We start from the raw sequence: 13972 nt of genomic DNA on the forward strand, positions 1-13972 counted from the left end.
TCGGTTCTCACACACAGGGGCCATGCAGGTGTTAGTCATCAGTCATCATCTACCACTGTTGATACTGTGCAACTTTCAGAGCTGAGGTGCCAAGAGGGGCCACATCTTACTCCTTACCTGGTTTTTTTGTGGTATGTGAGTCCACTGACATATTCCTCCCAGCACTTGATGGCTTAGGTGCTTGCTTGGTTCCTAGGAATAGGGACAACCAACCGGAGTAAGTATAGCAAAATCTGCTGAGTGTTCTTGTCATGGTTACTTGCTGGTGTTGTCAGGGAAATGTGCACTTCTTATAGAAACACCAGTGCTTCTGTGCCCATTTTTAACTGTCTTCTACTATCCAGACATAAAAATACTAAAACTCCTACATTTGTTGGTTTTATTTTTCTCTCTAGAGCTGGTGCTGGGTTGTGGCTTTGGATTTTGTCATAATTTTCCATGGCATTCATCCTGCACTGGCTGCCTGTGAGGTATTGCTTCACTAGACAGATTTTACCGAGAGTGGATTGTCACTTTCTGCCAGTCTTGGTGGGTACATTCCATGGTTAAAAAGATAATTGTCCTCCAACTCACCAGTGCTCATAAAAAAAACCTCAGAACCCAATGTGGTTGGGTTTATGCTTATTGAACTGGCATAAGAAACACTCCTGTGCCGGCCTTGTCCATTAGAATGTTGAAGCTACAAACTGAATCTTTACCTCTAAGGTTTATAAAATAGTCCTGGATTGGCCTAGAACCCCGAGTTGTTGTTTGGAAGGAGCCAATTCAACATTGCTTTGTGTAATGTTTTTTCTTCTGTCCCCCTCAAATACGGTGGTTGTCTGGCCACTCACCTAAGCACCTCGGGTAGGTTTTGGAAAACTTTCCTAGGACGTAGGTAATCAGTATGTCTCACCTTAGCTTTGTGATACTATTCTTCTTTTTTTTTAAATCATGTTTGCACCATACACAATTTTCTTTGTTTGAAAATAAAATACATCACTTTCCATTTCCTTCTTCCAACTCTGCCCACACATTCTACCCCTACCCTTGATCTCTCTTAAATTCATGGCCTCTGGACTCTTTTTTTCTTTGTTATGCACACATACACAATACACACACACACCTAAATATATGTGTATGTATATATGTGCAGAGATATATAGATATGTTCCTAAACATACAGACAACCTGCCTAGTCTAATGTTACTTGTATGTATATGATTTCAGGCAGGGCTGACGATTTGGTATTAGATAACCAATTAGGGGGCAGCTCTTCCCCAGGAAGACTGCATCTCTCACTTTGAATATTTCTCAGTTGCCTGTAGTTCTTTGTTTAGGCTTGGGGCCCTGTGTGATTTTTCCCTTCCATGTTGGCATGTCTGCTGGTACTGTCCTTGTTCAGGTCTTGTTTAGGCAGCCATGCTGATGAAACTTCATGGGTTCAGCTTCCCTGCTAATTCTAGGAGATGTAATCTCACAGAAGACATCCTGTTCCTCTGGCTCTCACAGTCGTTCTCTTCCATCTTCTGTGACAAAATAATCTTTCCTAACATGTCTGACACTTTTTTTGTTTTGTTGTCATTGTTGGTTTTTTTGTTTTGTTTTGTTTTTTGAGACAGGATCTCACCATGTAGTTTTGGCTGGCCTAAAACTCACTGCGTAGACTATGGTGGTCACAAACTCATAGACATTCACCTGCCTCTGGCTCCTGCATATGGTGATTAAAAGTTTGTGCCACCATGCCTGACTCTGACAGTTTTCATTAAGAAAGAACAGAAACAGTTTTTAGAATCTTAGTAGGAACTATAACTTCAGAAACGTTCATCCTAATGACATGACTGCAGTTTACATATTAAAGATAAGAAAAGATAAACCAGTTATTTACAGTACAAGTACAGTAACTAAATGCCAACAACTCCGGTTTTACAGTTATGTCATCCAAAAAGCAAAAGGATACTACTTAAACACATTTAAGTATGTAGGCAGAGATACTGATCAAATATAAAAGTTTTGCTTGTTGCAGTTTGAATGAGAATGTCTCCTTATTGGCTCAAGTATTTGAACACTTGGTCTTTTGTTACTGGTGCTGTTGTGGGAGGGTGAGTTTTGAGAGTGTATAGCCTTGCCCTACTTCCTGTGTTCTGTGTTTCCTGTGTGTGGATAAGATGTGATCTCTCAGCTTCCTGCTTCTATCTCTATAGCTTGGTTTGGTGACAGACTTTGATCTACCATAATTTCTCAAAGGTAACAGACACACACACATTCCACATCATATGCACACATCACAAAAACACCATACACACACACCATATCACCCACCCTCACACACACCATCTCTCTCTCTCTCTCTCTCTCTCTCTCTCTCTCTCTCTCTCTCACACACACACACACACACACACACACACACACACACAGCACACATACTCTTGAATGCCAACAGGCTGGGCGTTCTCTGAGTAGATCTTATTAGCCCTTCTCCAAATATTTTTGTCCTTCAAATACAAAGTATTTATTTCTAATATTGTCTATGCACCCTGCATATTTATTACCAAATTTAAGCTTTATGAAGTTTCCGTGTGGGATATAGCATCTAGGACCCACAAATGAGGAGATCCAAGGCCAGATTACACAAGCTGCTCAAGGTCTCACAGCTAGGAAATGCTGGGACTCAGAATCACATGCTCTCAACATCAAAGTGTCTTTCTCAAGCACTAAGTTCTCCTGTTGGCTCCTTCTCCTTGTTCTCAAATGGCACTAAGTGACTATAGTCCTACATACTTCATCCCCTGAGAGGGCTCAACTGCCTGCCTATATAAGAGTTATTGACCTTGGCTGGCAACCATCTGTCCTGTAACCATGCCACCATTGCATGGTACTCACACACACAAAAACATCATTACAGTCTTTCAGCAGCTCCTATAGGGCAAATGCAGATCCACTAACCCAGGATGGGTACAGATAAGTGCCTGAAGACAGAAGTGAGCTGGAGATTACGGAGAAGGGGAAGGGAGGGACATGGGTCATTAAGGAGAAAGTGAGAAGAGGGGAGGGAAAAGGGGGAAAGAATACATTTGAAGAAATAAAAAAATTCCCCATTGCTTTCTATGCAGATGGAGACAGGTAGCCCACCATTATGATCTCTAGACATAAATCAGTAAATCAACAGCACATCTGATGGGGAAGTTCTTCTGGTGTTTGTCTGATTGGTATAAATGAAGCACTACTGGTCAATAGGGAAGCAAGATAGGTGGGACTAGGAGTTAAAGAGTATTCTGGGAAATGTAGTCAAGAGTAGAGGTCACCATGTGATCTCTTGGGAGGAAAGGATGCCTCAGGAGGGTGTCCTAAAAATATGTCATTATAAAAATATATATTAACAGTTATGGGTTAATAATTAAGTCAGAGCTAGCTGATAAGAAATCAAGCAAATGGCCAACAGCTTCATAATTAATATAGTGTTTCATGTGTTATTTGGGGGCTGAGACAGCTGTGGGAAGAGTACACGTTACATACATCAGCTCTTGAAAAAAGATAGATATAGTACTATCTGGAAGCATTGGAAAAGGCCCTGCAAACAGTAACTTTGGGGCTCAGTGGAGAGAGTTGGAGACAGGCAATGATGCCCCAGCCTCTGGTAAACCAGTGAACTTGTGCTACCCTGAGTCAGATGGGAACAATTTAAGGTTAAAGGCAGCACAGAGTCAGAATGAGGAGAAAAGTTAAAAAGGAAACTAATTATGAGAGACACTGTTGGATTGTATGCGGAACTGGCACCCAACCAGGCAATCTAGCTTGGGCTCTGAACTGAATTCATTTCTCTCAAATAGGATTAATTGACACATATGCTTATAGGGCAGTTGGCTCTGAAAGCACCAAGACTGAAACCTCAGTGGTCCACCACTGCCAGATGGAAGTCTTCCAGAAGTCTACAGATTTATGTAATTCATCACTAGTGATTTCTTGTCCAAGATGAAATAATGATTTTGGATATTTCTAACCATAGTAACAAAATCTTTGCAAACAAACATGTTGATTTCCGATTGTATCAGTGGAAATCAATTTTCAGTGAATCAGTGGCTCTACCTCTGATGACAAAAAAGGGTGCATTTATGTAAGATTTTTCTCTGTGCTTTGGCATCCAAATCTCAGGACCTTGCTAAAATTTCACTAGCAATGAGCCAGTTGCTTGGAAGATTTAGCCACAGAAAAACACATACCTCACCCTGATGAGTCTGGGTTCTCCTTGTGAGACAACCTCCATGGGGGCAGGAAAGTGTGGTTTCCCATTAGGACAGAGAGGGGAGTCTGAGACGCAACTGTGTGACAAAGTCTGCCAGATCAGATGCTTCAAGAGAGCTTCAAAATTATACTTTGACCGGCATGTAAGGAACCTTCAAAACATGATGGTTCAATAACTAATCAGCCCAGTAGTTGTCATCTTCTGAGGTAAGTCATACTCCATGGACTAGAGTTGACAAGTATCTTCTTTAAAGAGTCAGGCAATAAATGATGTCATTTTCACAACTTCTTGACTTAAAAATTTCTAATGTGTGGAACACCTTAACTGTGATGTCTGTGCATGAAAACCACAAAAATGCTGAACAGTGGAAAAATGACCCATCCAAATTATGAGCCTTGGATTAGAAAGGTGACTCAATGGATAAAGGCACATGATGCCAAGGTGATGACCTTAGTTCTCTATCTAGGAACCACACTCTAGGAAGAACAGACAGATTTCTGCATATTATCCTCTGATTCTTTGATCTCTATATATGTACAGGGACATGCACTTGTGCATACTACCCTCCCCAGCCCACACACATACGAGTAAACAAACGTAATACAATGAAATATCAGTCCCTATAGGCTACTTTCTAACCTTACAATAAAGAAAACCCAACTCATACAATGCAAAGAAAGTATCTACAGTGGTGTTGAAAAATAAATCGTCAAGATCTCATCCAGCTAAGACTGACCCTGAAGGTGAGGATGGTTGGATGCTGTCTGCTGACCTTACCACCTGGGAGATAAACAAATGATAATCTTCAACAGGAGGCCACAATAGATTGACAACACAGAATAAGTACATAAATTTTGGTTAGACACTGTGAAAGAAACAAGGAATGGAGGAGAGGCAATCCATTTGTTCTGCCAGGGTTCAGCAGCCATTTCCTCACAAACTATTTTGGACAAGATACTAAAAAGATGATAGTGTATGCAAGATAATAATGACAGATATTGGTTCAAAAGTGGGTCTTGAAAAAATTCATACTGTTGCTAAGTTAAAATATAATAATGCTATTTGCCCTATTTGATGATTCTAATTGTCCTAGAGAAATAAATCATGGTTGATTATAGTGGAGGTCAACAGCTCTCCAATAGGACCAAGCAATTTTTTTGTCATTGCTTACTTTCTCTGTTTATATCTAATTTCTATTTTTACTTATACAACCTCCAAGAAATCATTTGAATATTAAACATACGGACTTAAATTCCTCCAAAGAGGATCTGAGAAAAGATAGCTCTTGTTAGAGCCACTCTTTGTCAATCTGAGAAATTTTGCACTGCTAAAACTCTCGGTAAGGAGAATGAATGAATAACTCAGTACAAATAGGTACTACAATGTCTCAGCAATCCATAGGCTGGCCTCTTTCATTTGGTCTGAAAATAATGAAATTTCCAAAATTTTACATACTATAATACTCAAGTAAAGTATAAGAAATACATTCTAAATGAATCTAAATGATTTTTAGACTAACCTCAAGTATTATATCTCTTTCTAACCAGGAGCTGATTAAATACAACATATATGTATTAAATACATTATAATTTTATGTATTTTTATATGTGTTAATACACAATTTATATTATTAAAGTATCTCAAGGGAATAACGCAGTTCCATTTGACAATGGAATAAATAAACTGGCTATCTGGATTTTTATTAGATTCATTCTCACAGCTCTAAGGAAGTTAGGGCTGTGTCATTTGATCAGAATGATTTATAAGCTTTAGTAAGACTATAGTCACAGCCACCAGTTGTTAAATATTTTGAATTAAGTCTGTTTCTTCTTATTTAAATTCTTATTGCAGACTTCTAGGAGTTAAAAATCTTTCAGAAAGCTGTGATGACCCGTATGGGAGAGTATAAAGGGGAGAACTAAGTCATTACACAGACTGACCTTTGCACAGGAAGTTGTTTGAAATAAGGGAAAACAACTATTTTTCCTATTTTCATCCTGTAGCTAAAATTTAATAGGAATTTTTTTTGAGAAATAAGACTATATATGGTAGCTAATTTAGTAGACCAGGTTTAGGAAAGTTGAAAAATTCTTCTCCAACATCTTTAGGGATATTTGAAGTTGATTTCAAAATGAATTAAAACTTTTAAATTTTAATTTTACAAATATTTTCCAAAACTTATGCAAAAGAAATTGATGTGTGAATTCAACAAAATTACATGTGATGGGCAATGTTTTAGTTAGGATTTCCATTGCTGTGAAGAAACACCATGACCATGGCAAAGTTCTCTATCTTACTGGGTGTGGCTTGAGCATATATGAGACTTCAAAGCCTGCCTCCACAGTAGCATACTTCCTCCAACAAGACCACACTTACTCCAACAAGGTCAGACCTAATAGTGCCACTCCCTTTGGGGACCATTTTCTTTCAAACCACCATAAACAGCACTTAGTTTTGATGCAACCAAAGAGAAATACAACAGTGATTATTACCTGTTCCTGCTCCGTTTCCATGGGGTATCACTTTGGGTTTCGTTTTACCAGGTTTTGTGGTTGTTTTGTTCAGAACTACAACAAAGTATGGATTAAACAGTTCAGACATATCCTTATTAAAAGTCTGCAGCCATGTCAAACAAAACTTCTCAGAGAACTGAAAATCATTTAATTAGACAAAAAAGTAAGGGCAATTCTTACACACAAAAATATGGTCTAGATATTGAAACCGTATTTTCTTATGAAAGTCATAAACTTTCATAGGTGAGGACAAACATCTGAACCTGCACTGAGGTGGTCACTAAACTCCCACATTTGTTTTTTGAGAAAAGTAAGTAGTAAGGGCATCTCATTTCCAATTTTGCATGGGGGTGATTTTACCTTGCTTCCTGTGTGTGCAAAACAGAATTGAATAAAGATGAGGACTGGATTACATCTAGTGAAAAATTGAGACCTGAAATGTATTTAATGTCAAGACCACCATTCATGAATCATAAATCGGTGATACCTTTGTAGAGGTCTCTAGATATTGCTTAATTATAACAATCCTGAGCAATGAGCCATTCTTCAACCATGTACACCTCTTTCCTGTTTTTAGAAGACCAAACACTGGGTGTGCTTATATGCATAAGCTCTGGAGCCAGACTGCCTGCCTCTTCATTCCCTTTCTGATTTCCCTTAGCACCTCAGTGTCCTCAAACATACCTCACAGGACACACTGTAAGCATGAAGTCATTGTCCACCATTATTATTTATTTTACAGAAATGTTTAATCAGTCACATATTAAGTACTCAATGTTTGTAACACAAAGACATGCAGAAATACCTTCTCTTGTATAGATTTTTCTACCTAATTATCTTTAGGAATTAAGAGATTATAGCCAAAATGTTGGCTGTCTATATGAAGGACTAGGAGTCAAACAGATCCCCATCAAGCATGCAAAGAACAAAATCTCTGCCTCCTCTCCCTCCCTAAAAGAAACACTTGGTGAGAGTTTAAACCCCCACCAAGGGGACTTTTGGAGAGCACCAATGGAGACAAAATATCTACTCTCCTTTCTTTGTCAAGATTATCCAACAATCTGGAATAGCACAAACCAGCCAGTCCCCAGGAAGAAAGGGAACTCATTCCATTACCACACAACATGCTCCTCAGATCCCAGCTCTGGATTCCTTTCCCTCCTAGGGACTCTGCCTGTGTGTGTCTGGTTGTCTGTGTTTCCAGATTTCAACAAGATCCGGCTGAATGATGAGACCTTTTTCTGCCTTTTTATTCTTTAAATTAGCATAAAAAAGAAACCGTTCCTGAACCCTTAAATGGCTTCACTCAACACTGCATGTGTGTGTATATATGTATACATATATAAGGTATATTACATATATAATATTCAAAGAATATAAAAACATCTTCATTCTCTCACCTACCTGGAGATACATTCACATTGACCTTTGCAAGTGACTTTTCTCGTTCAGTGTCTTCAAAATATTTAGAATCACAATGGAAAGGGACAGGAAAACATGAGAAAGACCAGCTGGTGCTAAGATGCTTAGCACAAAAATAACTTAGATTGAACAATTAGTCATTCCTTAAATCCCACAGAGGGCAGAGTTATGATCCTTCCCTGATTTGACAAGTATGCCGTATCTCTCAATACAGAACTATACTCTTTGTTGTTTATAAATAGCTTTATCCTTTGAAGTGTAAATAAGAATTCCTTCAAGGAACCTGTGTCAGCAATGACCAACTGATTAGAACTGCAGCAATGTGGAGAGGTTGGGATATTGCAGGTTTCAGACCTTAATTATAATTAATTTTGGGCCCATTAGCCCCTGCCAAATAGTTACTCCTTGTCCACCTCATGGGTATCCTGTAACTAACAGATAAACCCTTAGGGGTATATTAGATATGAAGACTGCTAACTTCCACCAAACAAAAAGCCAAGAATGCTGGTATCAGGTAGCATCTGAGGCTTCTAAGAGAGATTCTCCATCTTCCTGTACTCCGCCTCTCAGATGTTGCTACTAATTTGTTTTTAAAATGTCTTGAGTTATAGCTTTCTTTGTTCTGTTACTATTAAAAGCTCATGTAACATTGCTTGAGAAGACAAAAATGTATATTCCCAGGTCACGGTCACTCATAATTTTAGCTCCAGAATAAACCATGTCCTTTATTCTTTTGAGATGAGAAATGTTTCTTTTGATGACAGAAGATATCAAGTAAACTATTGTCTTTGAAACTAAAACAGCAATCTCTTACTAGGATGAGGCCATTTATTTCCTGAGGCAAGAAAAAAAACATTGGAAATTGTCATAAAACATTTAAGGGTGTGTGAGATCTATAAATAAACCTAATTAAAATATTTTTGTATTTAAGTTCCACAGAGTTCTCTGAATCTAAACATGTGTAAAAACCTTTAAGTCTCATCACTTCAATTAATTAAATTAGCCACAAGGATCAGAATTTCTGTGTTACCTTGATTTCATTGTCCTGGATCCCTCCTCTCCTAACCCTTCCATCTTTGGGAAATTTGATTACTTTGGCTCTTCTCTGTAGCTTCCCCAGCCAGCTAACTGTGTAGGTCATTAGAGAAAGCAAAGCAAAGTTCTCTTACCAGGCCTGGCATGTGGTCTGTCAGGAATTCTGGGCTTCACTGGAGTTGTGCGCAATCTGTGTGGTGCTGAAATAGAAGACACACTTTATACTCAATAACCAATCTCCATAGACCAGTCAACTGACCGTTGTTACCCTAGGGACCAATAACCAGTACGCTTCATAGAGAAGTGCAAAGAACATTCTGAAATCGCCAAGTTATTCATTACCTACTTCATGTAAAAGGGACATAAAACAAGTGCCTGAGAAGCAAAGGTACACCCAGAATGAGGTAGGTTATTTGTAATATTAAGAATCAATCATTCAGTCCACAGTTTTCAGAAGTATTAATTGTTTCAGATGGTTGCTTAACATGATAAATATATAACCTAACCATTCATCTACCCAGCCATCTACCTATCCAGCCAGTCATCTATCCCCCTTCCATCTATCCAGCCAGTCATCTAACTCCATTTCTATCTATCCACCTTCCTGTCTATCCACCTTCCTGTCTATTCACCTTTCTATCTATTCACCCTTCCATCTATCCAGATAATTATCTATCCAGCCAACCATATACCCAGCCGTCCACCTATCCACTCCTCCATTTATCCAGGCAGCCATCTACACAGTATCCATCTACCCAGCCAAGCAACTACCTGACCAGACATCCTTCTCAATAAAAATCTACTGTACCTTGGAACACTACATTTCCAAAGAAAGCAATCTTAAGGACTAAAAAAGGAAAAATTAGATCATTAAGAAAAATAAAAGTAACATGTGATCTCTACCAAATTTTCTTTGCTTGTGTGCTCTGAAATTAACAAATCTTCAGTGTCTAGGATTGCTACAAAGAGGAGTGAAAGAAAATGACACCTGATGTCCAACCTGTCAAGGAAAAGTAAGCAAGGAACACTAAAACCAGCATGCTGCTTCCTGTTATACAGGGCCTATTCATGAAGGAGCAGTAATGAAGCCTCGCTGAGTCTGTATGTGAACGACCACTGCAGGAAAATTTAGGAAATGATAGAGAACTATTTTTGCTTCCTAAGGTGTTGAAGTACTGAAGTATGTGCTTCTTCTGGAGTCTTCCAACTGCTCTCCTTGCACAATGCATACTGCATGAGCATTCTTGACACCACGTCTGTTGGTGACACTTTACTTACAGCCAGAATTTTTTCCCCGGTAAACTATACAAATGTTACATCATTTAATAGTTTTTCTTGCATCTTGAGTGGATATCTATTAACCATAAATCAGCAATGTCTTGCCTGGCAGGCTTAAAAATAGTAACACCTGTGAAGTGGCTTACGATGTAGCTCTCATTGAGAACTCCCAATGCCAAGGCTTTGATGACTAGGATTTTGCTATTCAGCAGGCCAACAACAGAGGCAGACTGATATCCTCCAAGGACCTGACCGGGGCCATCCCAAAGGTATTAACCATGGTGAACAGAAGAGCTGCTCTTATGCAGCATTAATGTCCACAGAGCCAAAACTGTCCCATGATTTGCAAACGGCTCCTTTTGATGTTCTTTGAGAATGATGTAAGTGTCAGTCATTTTAGCCCATGTCTGCTTTTTGTCTGAATCTCCTTGAACATTTCATTGCTTGTGCTGAAGAGAACTAACAGGATCATAGTTCTTTTACTCATTGGAGAAAATACAGGGATTTCCCAGCTTTGCACAGGAAGGGGATCAGAGAAGAGTGAAGGAATACACAGCAGTATGGCTATCCTCACTCCAACACTGGGGCTTTTGTTCTAGTTTTTCTGGGAAGAACTTACAGGGCTGGAATGCAATTTAACTTCAGGCTGTGAGATGCTCAGACAGCTCATCATCCAACAACATGTGGCCTTATGAAACCTGTGCTAACTTTAAATAGAAAGACAAAGGAGGTTTGTGACTGTGTGACCATGTAATAACTGCCACACGTTTTGTTTTATTTGGGGGTGGCCAATAATACAAGACTGTAAAGATACTTCATATGTATTAAAAAAAACTTCTAAGACTATTAAAAATAAAGTATATAAAAATATCTGAAATAAATATGCAATGATAACAGAAGGACTGTTCTCTGCCCAGTTCCAAAGGAAGAGGCAATCAAGAGCTGAAAGTCAAGCAATCAGGATTCCCTGAACTGCCTTTGGGTAGGTACATTGCTACAATGTACTGAAAATAAGAAACTGGGCACTTTGGTGAAAATGCTTGCTGCCAAGCCTGACAAGCTCAGTTTGGTCCCCAGAATCCATGTGGTGGAAGGAGATAACCAACTCCATTAAGGTGTACACATGCCATGCCGTGGCCACAAATGGCTTCTCATCATGCCCATGCTCATAGAAACAAAAGTAGACAGCTGAGAGAAATGAGTATAAGTTACAGCACTTTGTGTGAGGATTGTCTCAGTAGACGTGGGGGCAAGGCTGACAGAGAAAGTAGACAGGAGAATCTAGTAATGGGGTTCTTTTGTGGCCCTAAGGGTACCACTGCGGAGAGGTTGAGATATCCCATAGTCCTATGCATCAATGGTAGTACACATACAGTTAGAGCACAACATCAGAAGCAATGATTTCATCTCTGCCTCTAGTCTCTCAGTTGGCATGTGCTATATGAGGATTGGCATTAAATAAACCCAGTATCCTAGATGGACCGGAGGCACCTCAGAACTCAGGCAGCTTATAAGGAGGGCCCTATAGCACACAGCTTGTCTTCATCCAAGCTGCCTCCCTCTGCTTCTAATCAGATTTATTGAAAGGCACCGGTTTTGGGTGTTCCTCTTCTCCTGAAGACGGATTCCTTCCTAGTTATTATTTGATATCTCATGTAAATGCATTCCTGCTGAGCCTAGCAAAAGATTTGGGACAAAACCAGGAAAACGTAAATCTTAGGATAGCAGAACAGAGCCTCAAACTAAGAATTCTCTGGACACCAGAAAAAAACTGGAGTATATTATACAATTGTACTAAATCAATTCTGATCATGATATAAGATCCTTCATGAAACTTGGTATAACCCATAAAATTCCTATCTAGTAAAATTGCTTTAGAAGAAATTTGAAAAAAATCTTTAACACAAAATACAAAAGTAAAGTAAGGAATGCACAAACCTATCAGATCTATTGTTTTTTTTAAACCCTTAACCTGGAATCCAGGAAGCCGCAGAAAGTTGATTTTTTTTCTCACTTGGAAATACAAAAGCAGAGCTGAAAGAGCATCTTTACCTGTCTCTTTATTTTATTTTTCCTTCCTTATTGTAAATATTTATATATTTGGTTGAAGAGTTACATGGTATTATAAATATTTATATGTTTTGTTCAAGAGCTGCACTGCTTGAGCGTGAGGATAATGTTGTCATTCAAGACAGTAAAGTGATTTTCAAAACAATAAAAAATGAAATACAAAAGTCAGGGAGACTTGTGGTTTTACCTAGTTGATGGGGTGTCATCAATGGATGAATCTGACAAAGGGGGCGTGAGAAGGCTGCCCTGGCACTTATTTCTTTGTATGCTTATACACAGATAAGAGGCTACTAAATATTGTATAAACTCTGAATTGTAAAATTAAAAAGTTCCAAGTAAACAAGGTTTAGAGTTGTACCACACTCAGCCTACTCGCATTGGCTTAGGCTCTCACTCTGATGAGAAAGGATCTGCCACAAAATACATTTATTTGTTATCATTTTTCTTGCTGTTACTTATTACGCTTCCTTCCTTCCTTCCTTTGTATTTTGTCTTTTTAAATTTTCCCAGGCTGGCCTTGAACTCACCATCCTCCTGTCCTGACTCCCAAAGCCTGGGATTACAAGCAGGTAATCTAGGCTCTTGTTGATTTCAGACTTCATCCATCAATGTTCTCCCTCAAATTAGAATTGATTATGGACGGAACAAAGTATCTGTCTTCCAGTTCCTTTGAGTTTGCTTTTGTTTTATTTGCTTTGGCTTTCTGCCATTTAATACCAATGAGTGAAAAGGATCATTCAAAAACAGCAGTAAGAACAACGCTACAGCATTGGAAAACCAGCAAATACTTATAACCCAATTAGGTAAGACACTGTAAGGGAAAAGACTTCTGAGAATATGAAGACTAAGTGTGCAGGTGAGCTCTTTTCCCCAGAGACAGGGCATTACAGGAAACACGTTCCTAAATGTCTAGCTACTCTCAATATTTAAAAAACGATTTTTCTCAATAATAGATTTTCTCAGCTCACACTACCAATGGGTTTTATTCCAGTTTGGGAGATGAGAGAAGGCAAAAAAATAAAGGAGATGGGAGAGGAAAGGAAAGTAGGAAGATGGAGGTCTTCCTTATTTATCAGAGATAAAGTCCGGCCTGTGAAGGTTCAGCAAGGGGAAAACACCTAGGAGCTTTAGTCATCAGCATCCTGCAGCCAAGGAGACATCCAAAGCACTGGCCAAAGAAGCTGTGCATACAAGTGGTATTCAGGTTGTTCTCCATCTTTAATGCGAAAACAGCCAAGTAGTTCACTGTGGTGAGGCAACATCATCTGAAAGCAAAACTTCTTTCTTGATTAAAGGAAAATAAGGAAAAATTTTTCTCCAAGGGTGGAGAAACAGCATTACCCCGAGTTGTCTTTGCCACTTCTGTTGTTTGCTGAATCTTAGTTGTGAAGAGCTCCTGAGTAGACTGGTCTGTTTCTTCTAGGAAAAAACA

The 13972-nt window shown here is 38.9% G+C and overlaps 1 protein-coding gene across 25 annotated transcripts in view; it reads right to left on the reverse strand.

Annotated features, from left to right (window-relative positions):
• Positions 1–13972, reverse strand: part of LOC101831061 (ABI family member 3 binding protein) — a 210688-nt gene that overhangs the window by 25995 nt on the left and 170721 nt on the right. For 22 of the 25 annotated variants that reach the window (XM_040750661.1, XM_040750651.1, XM_040750665.1 and 19 more), the window contains 5 exons: positions 13882–13959; positions 9327–9392; positions 8140–8190; positions 6715–6789; positions 118–192 (listed from right to left, as the gene is read on the reverse strand). In XM_040750661.1, coding sequence (XP_040606595.1) covers positions 118–192; positions 6715–6789; positions 8140–8190; positions 9327–9392; positions 13882–13959 — 345 coding nt within the window. The remainder of the gene's footprint in view (positions 1–117; positions 193–6714; positions 6790–8139; positions 8191–9326; positions 9393–13881; positions 13960–13972) is intronic. The other 3 variants (XM_040750675.1, XM_040750674.1, XM_040750655.1) reach the window with 1 other exon arrangement.

The sequence above is a fragment of the Mesocricetus auratus genome, unplaced genomic scaffold, assembly GCF_017639785.1.
Source record: "Mesocricetus auratus isolate SY011 unplaced genomic scaffold, BCM_Maur_2.0 Super-Scaffold_100008, whole genome shotgun sequence".
Classification (NCBI taxonomy): Eukaryota; Metazoa; Chordata; class Mammalia; order Rodentia; family Cricetidae; genus Mesocricetus; species Mesocricetus auratus.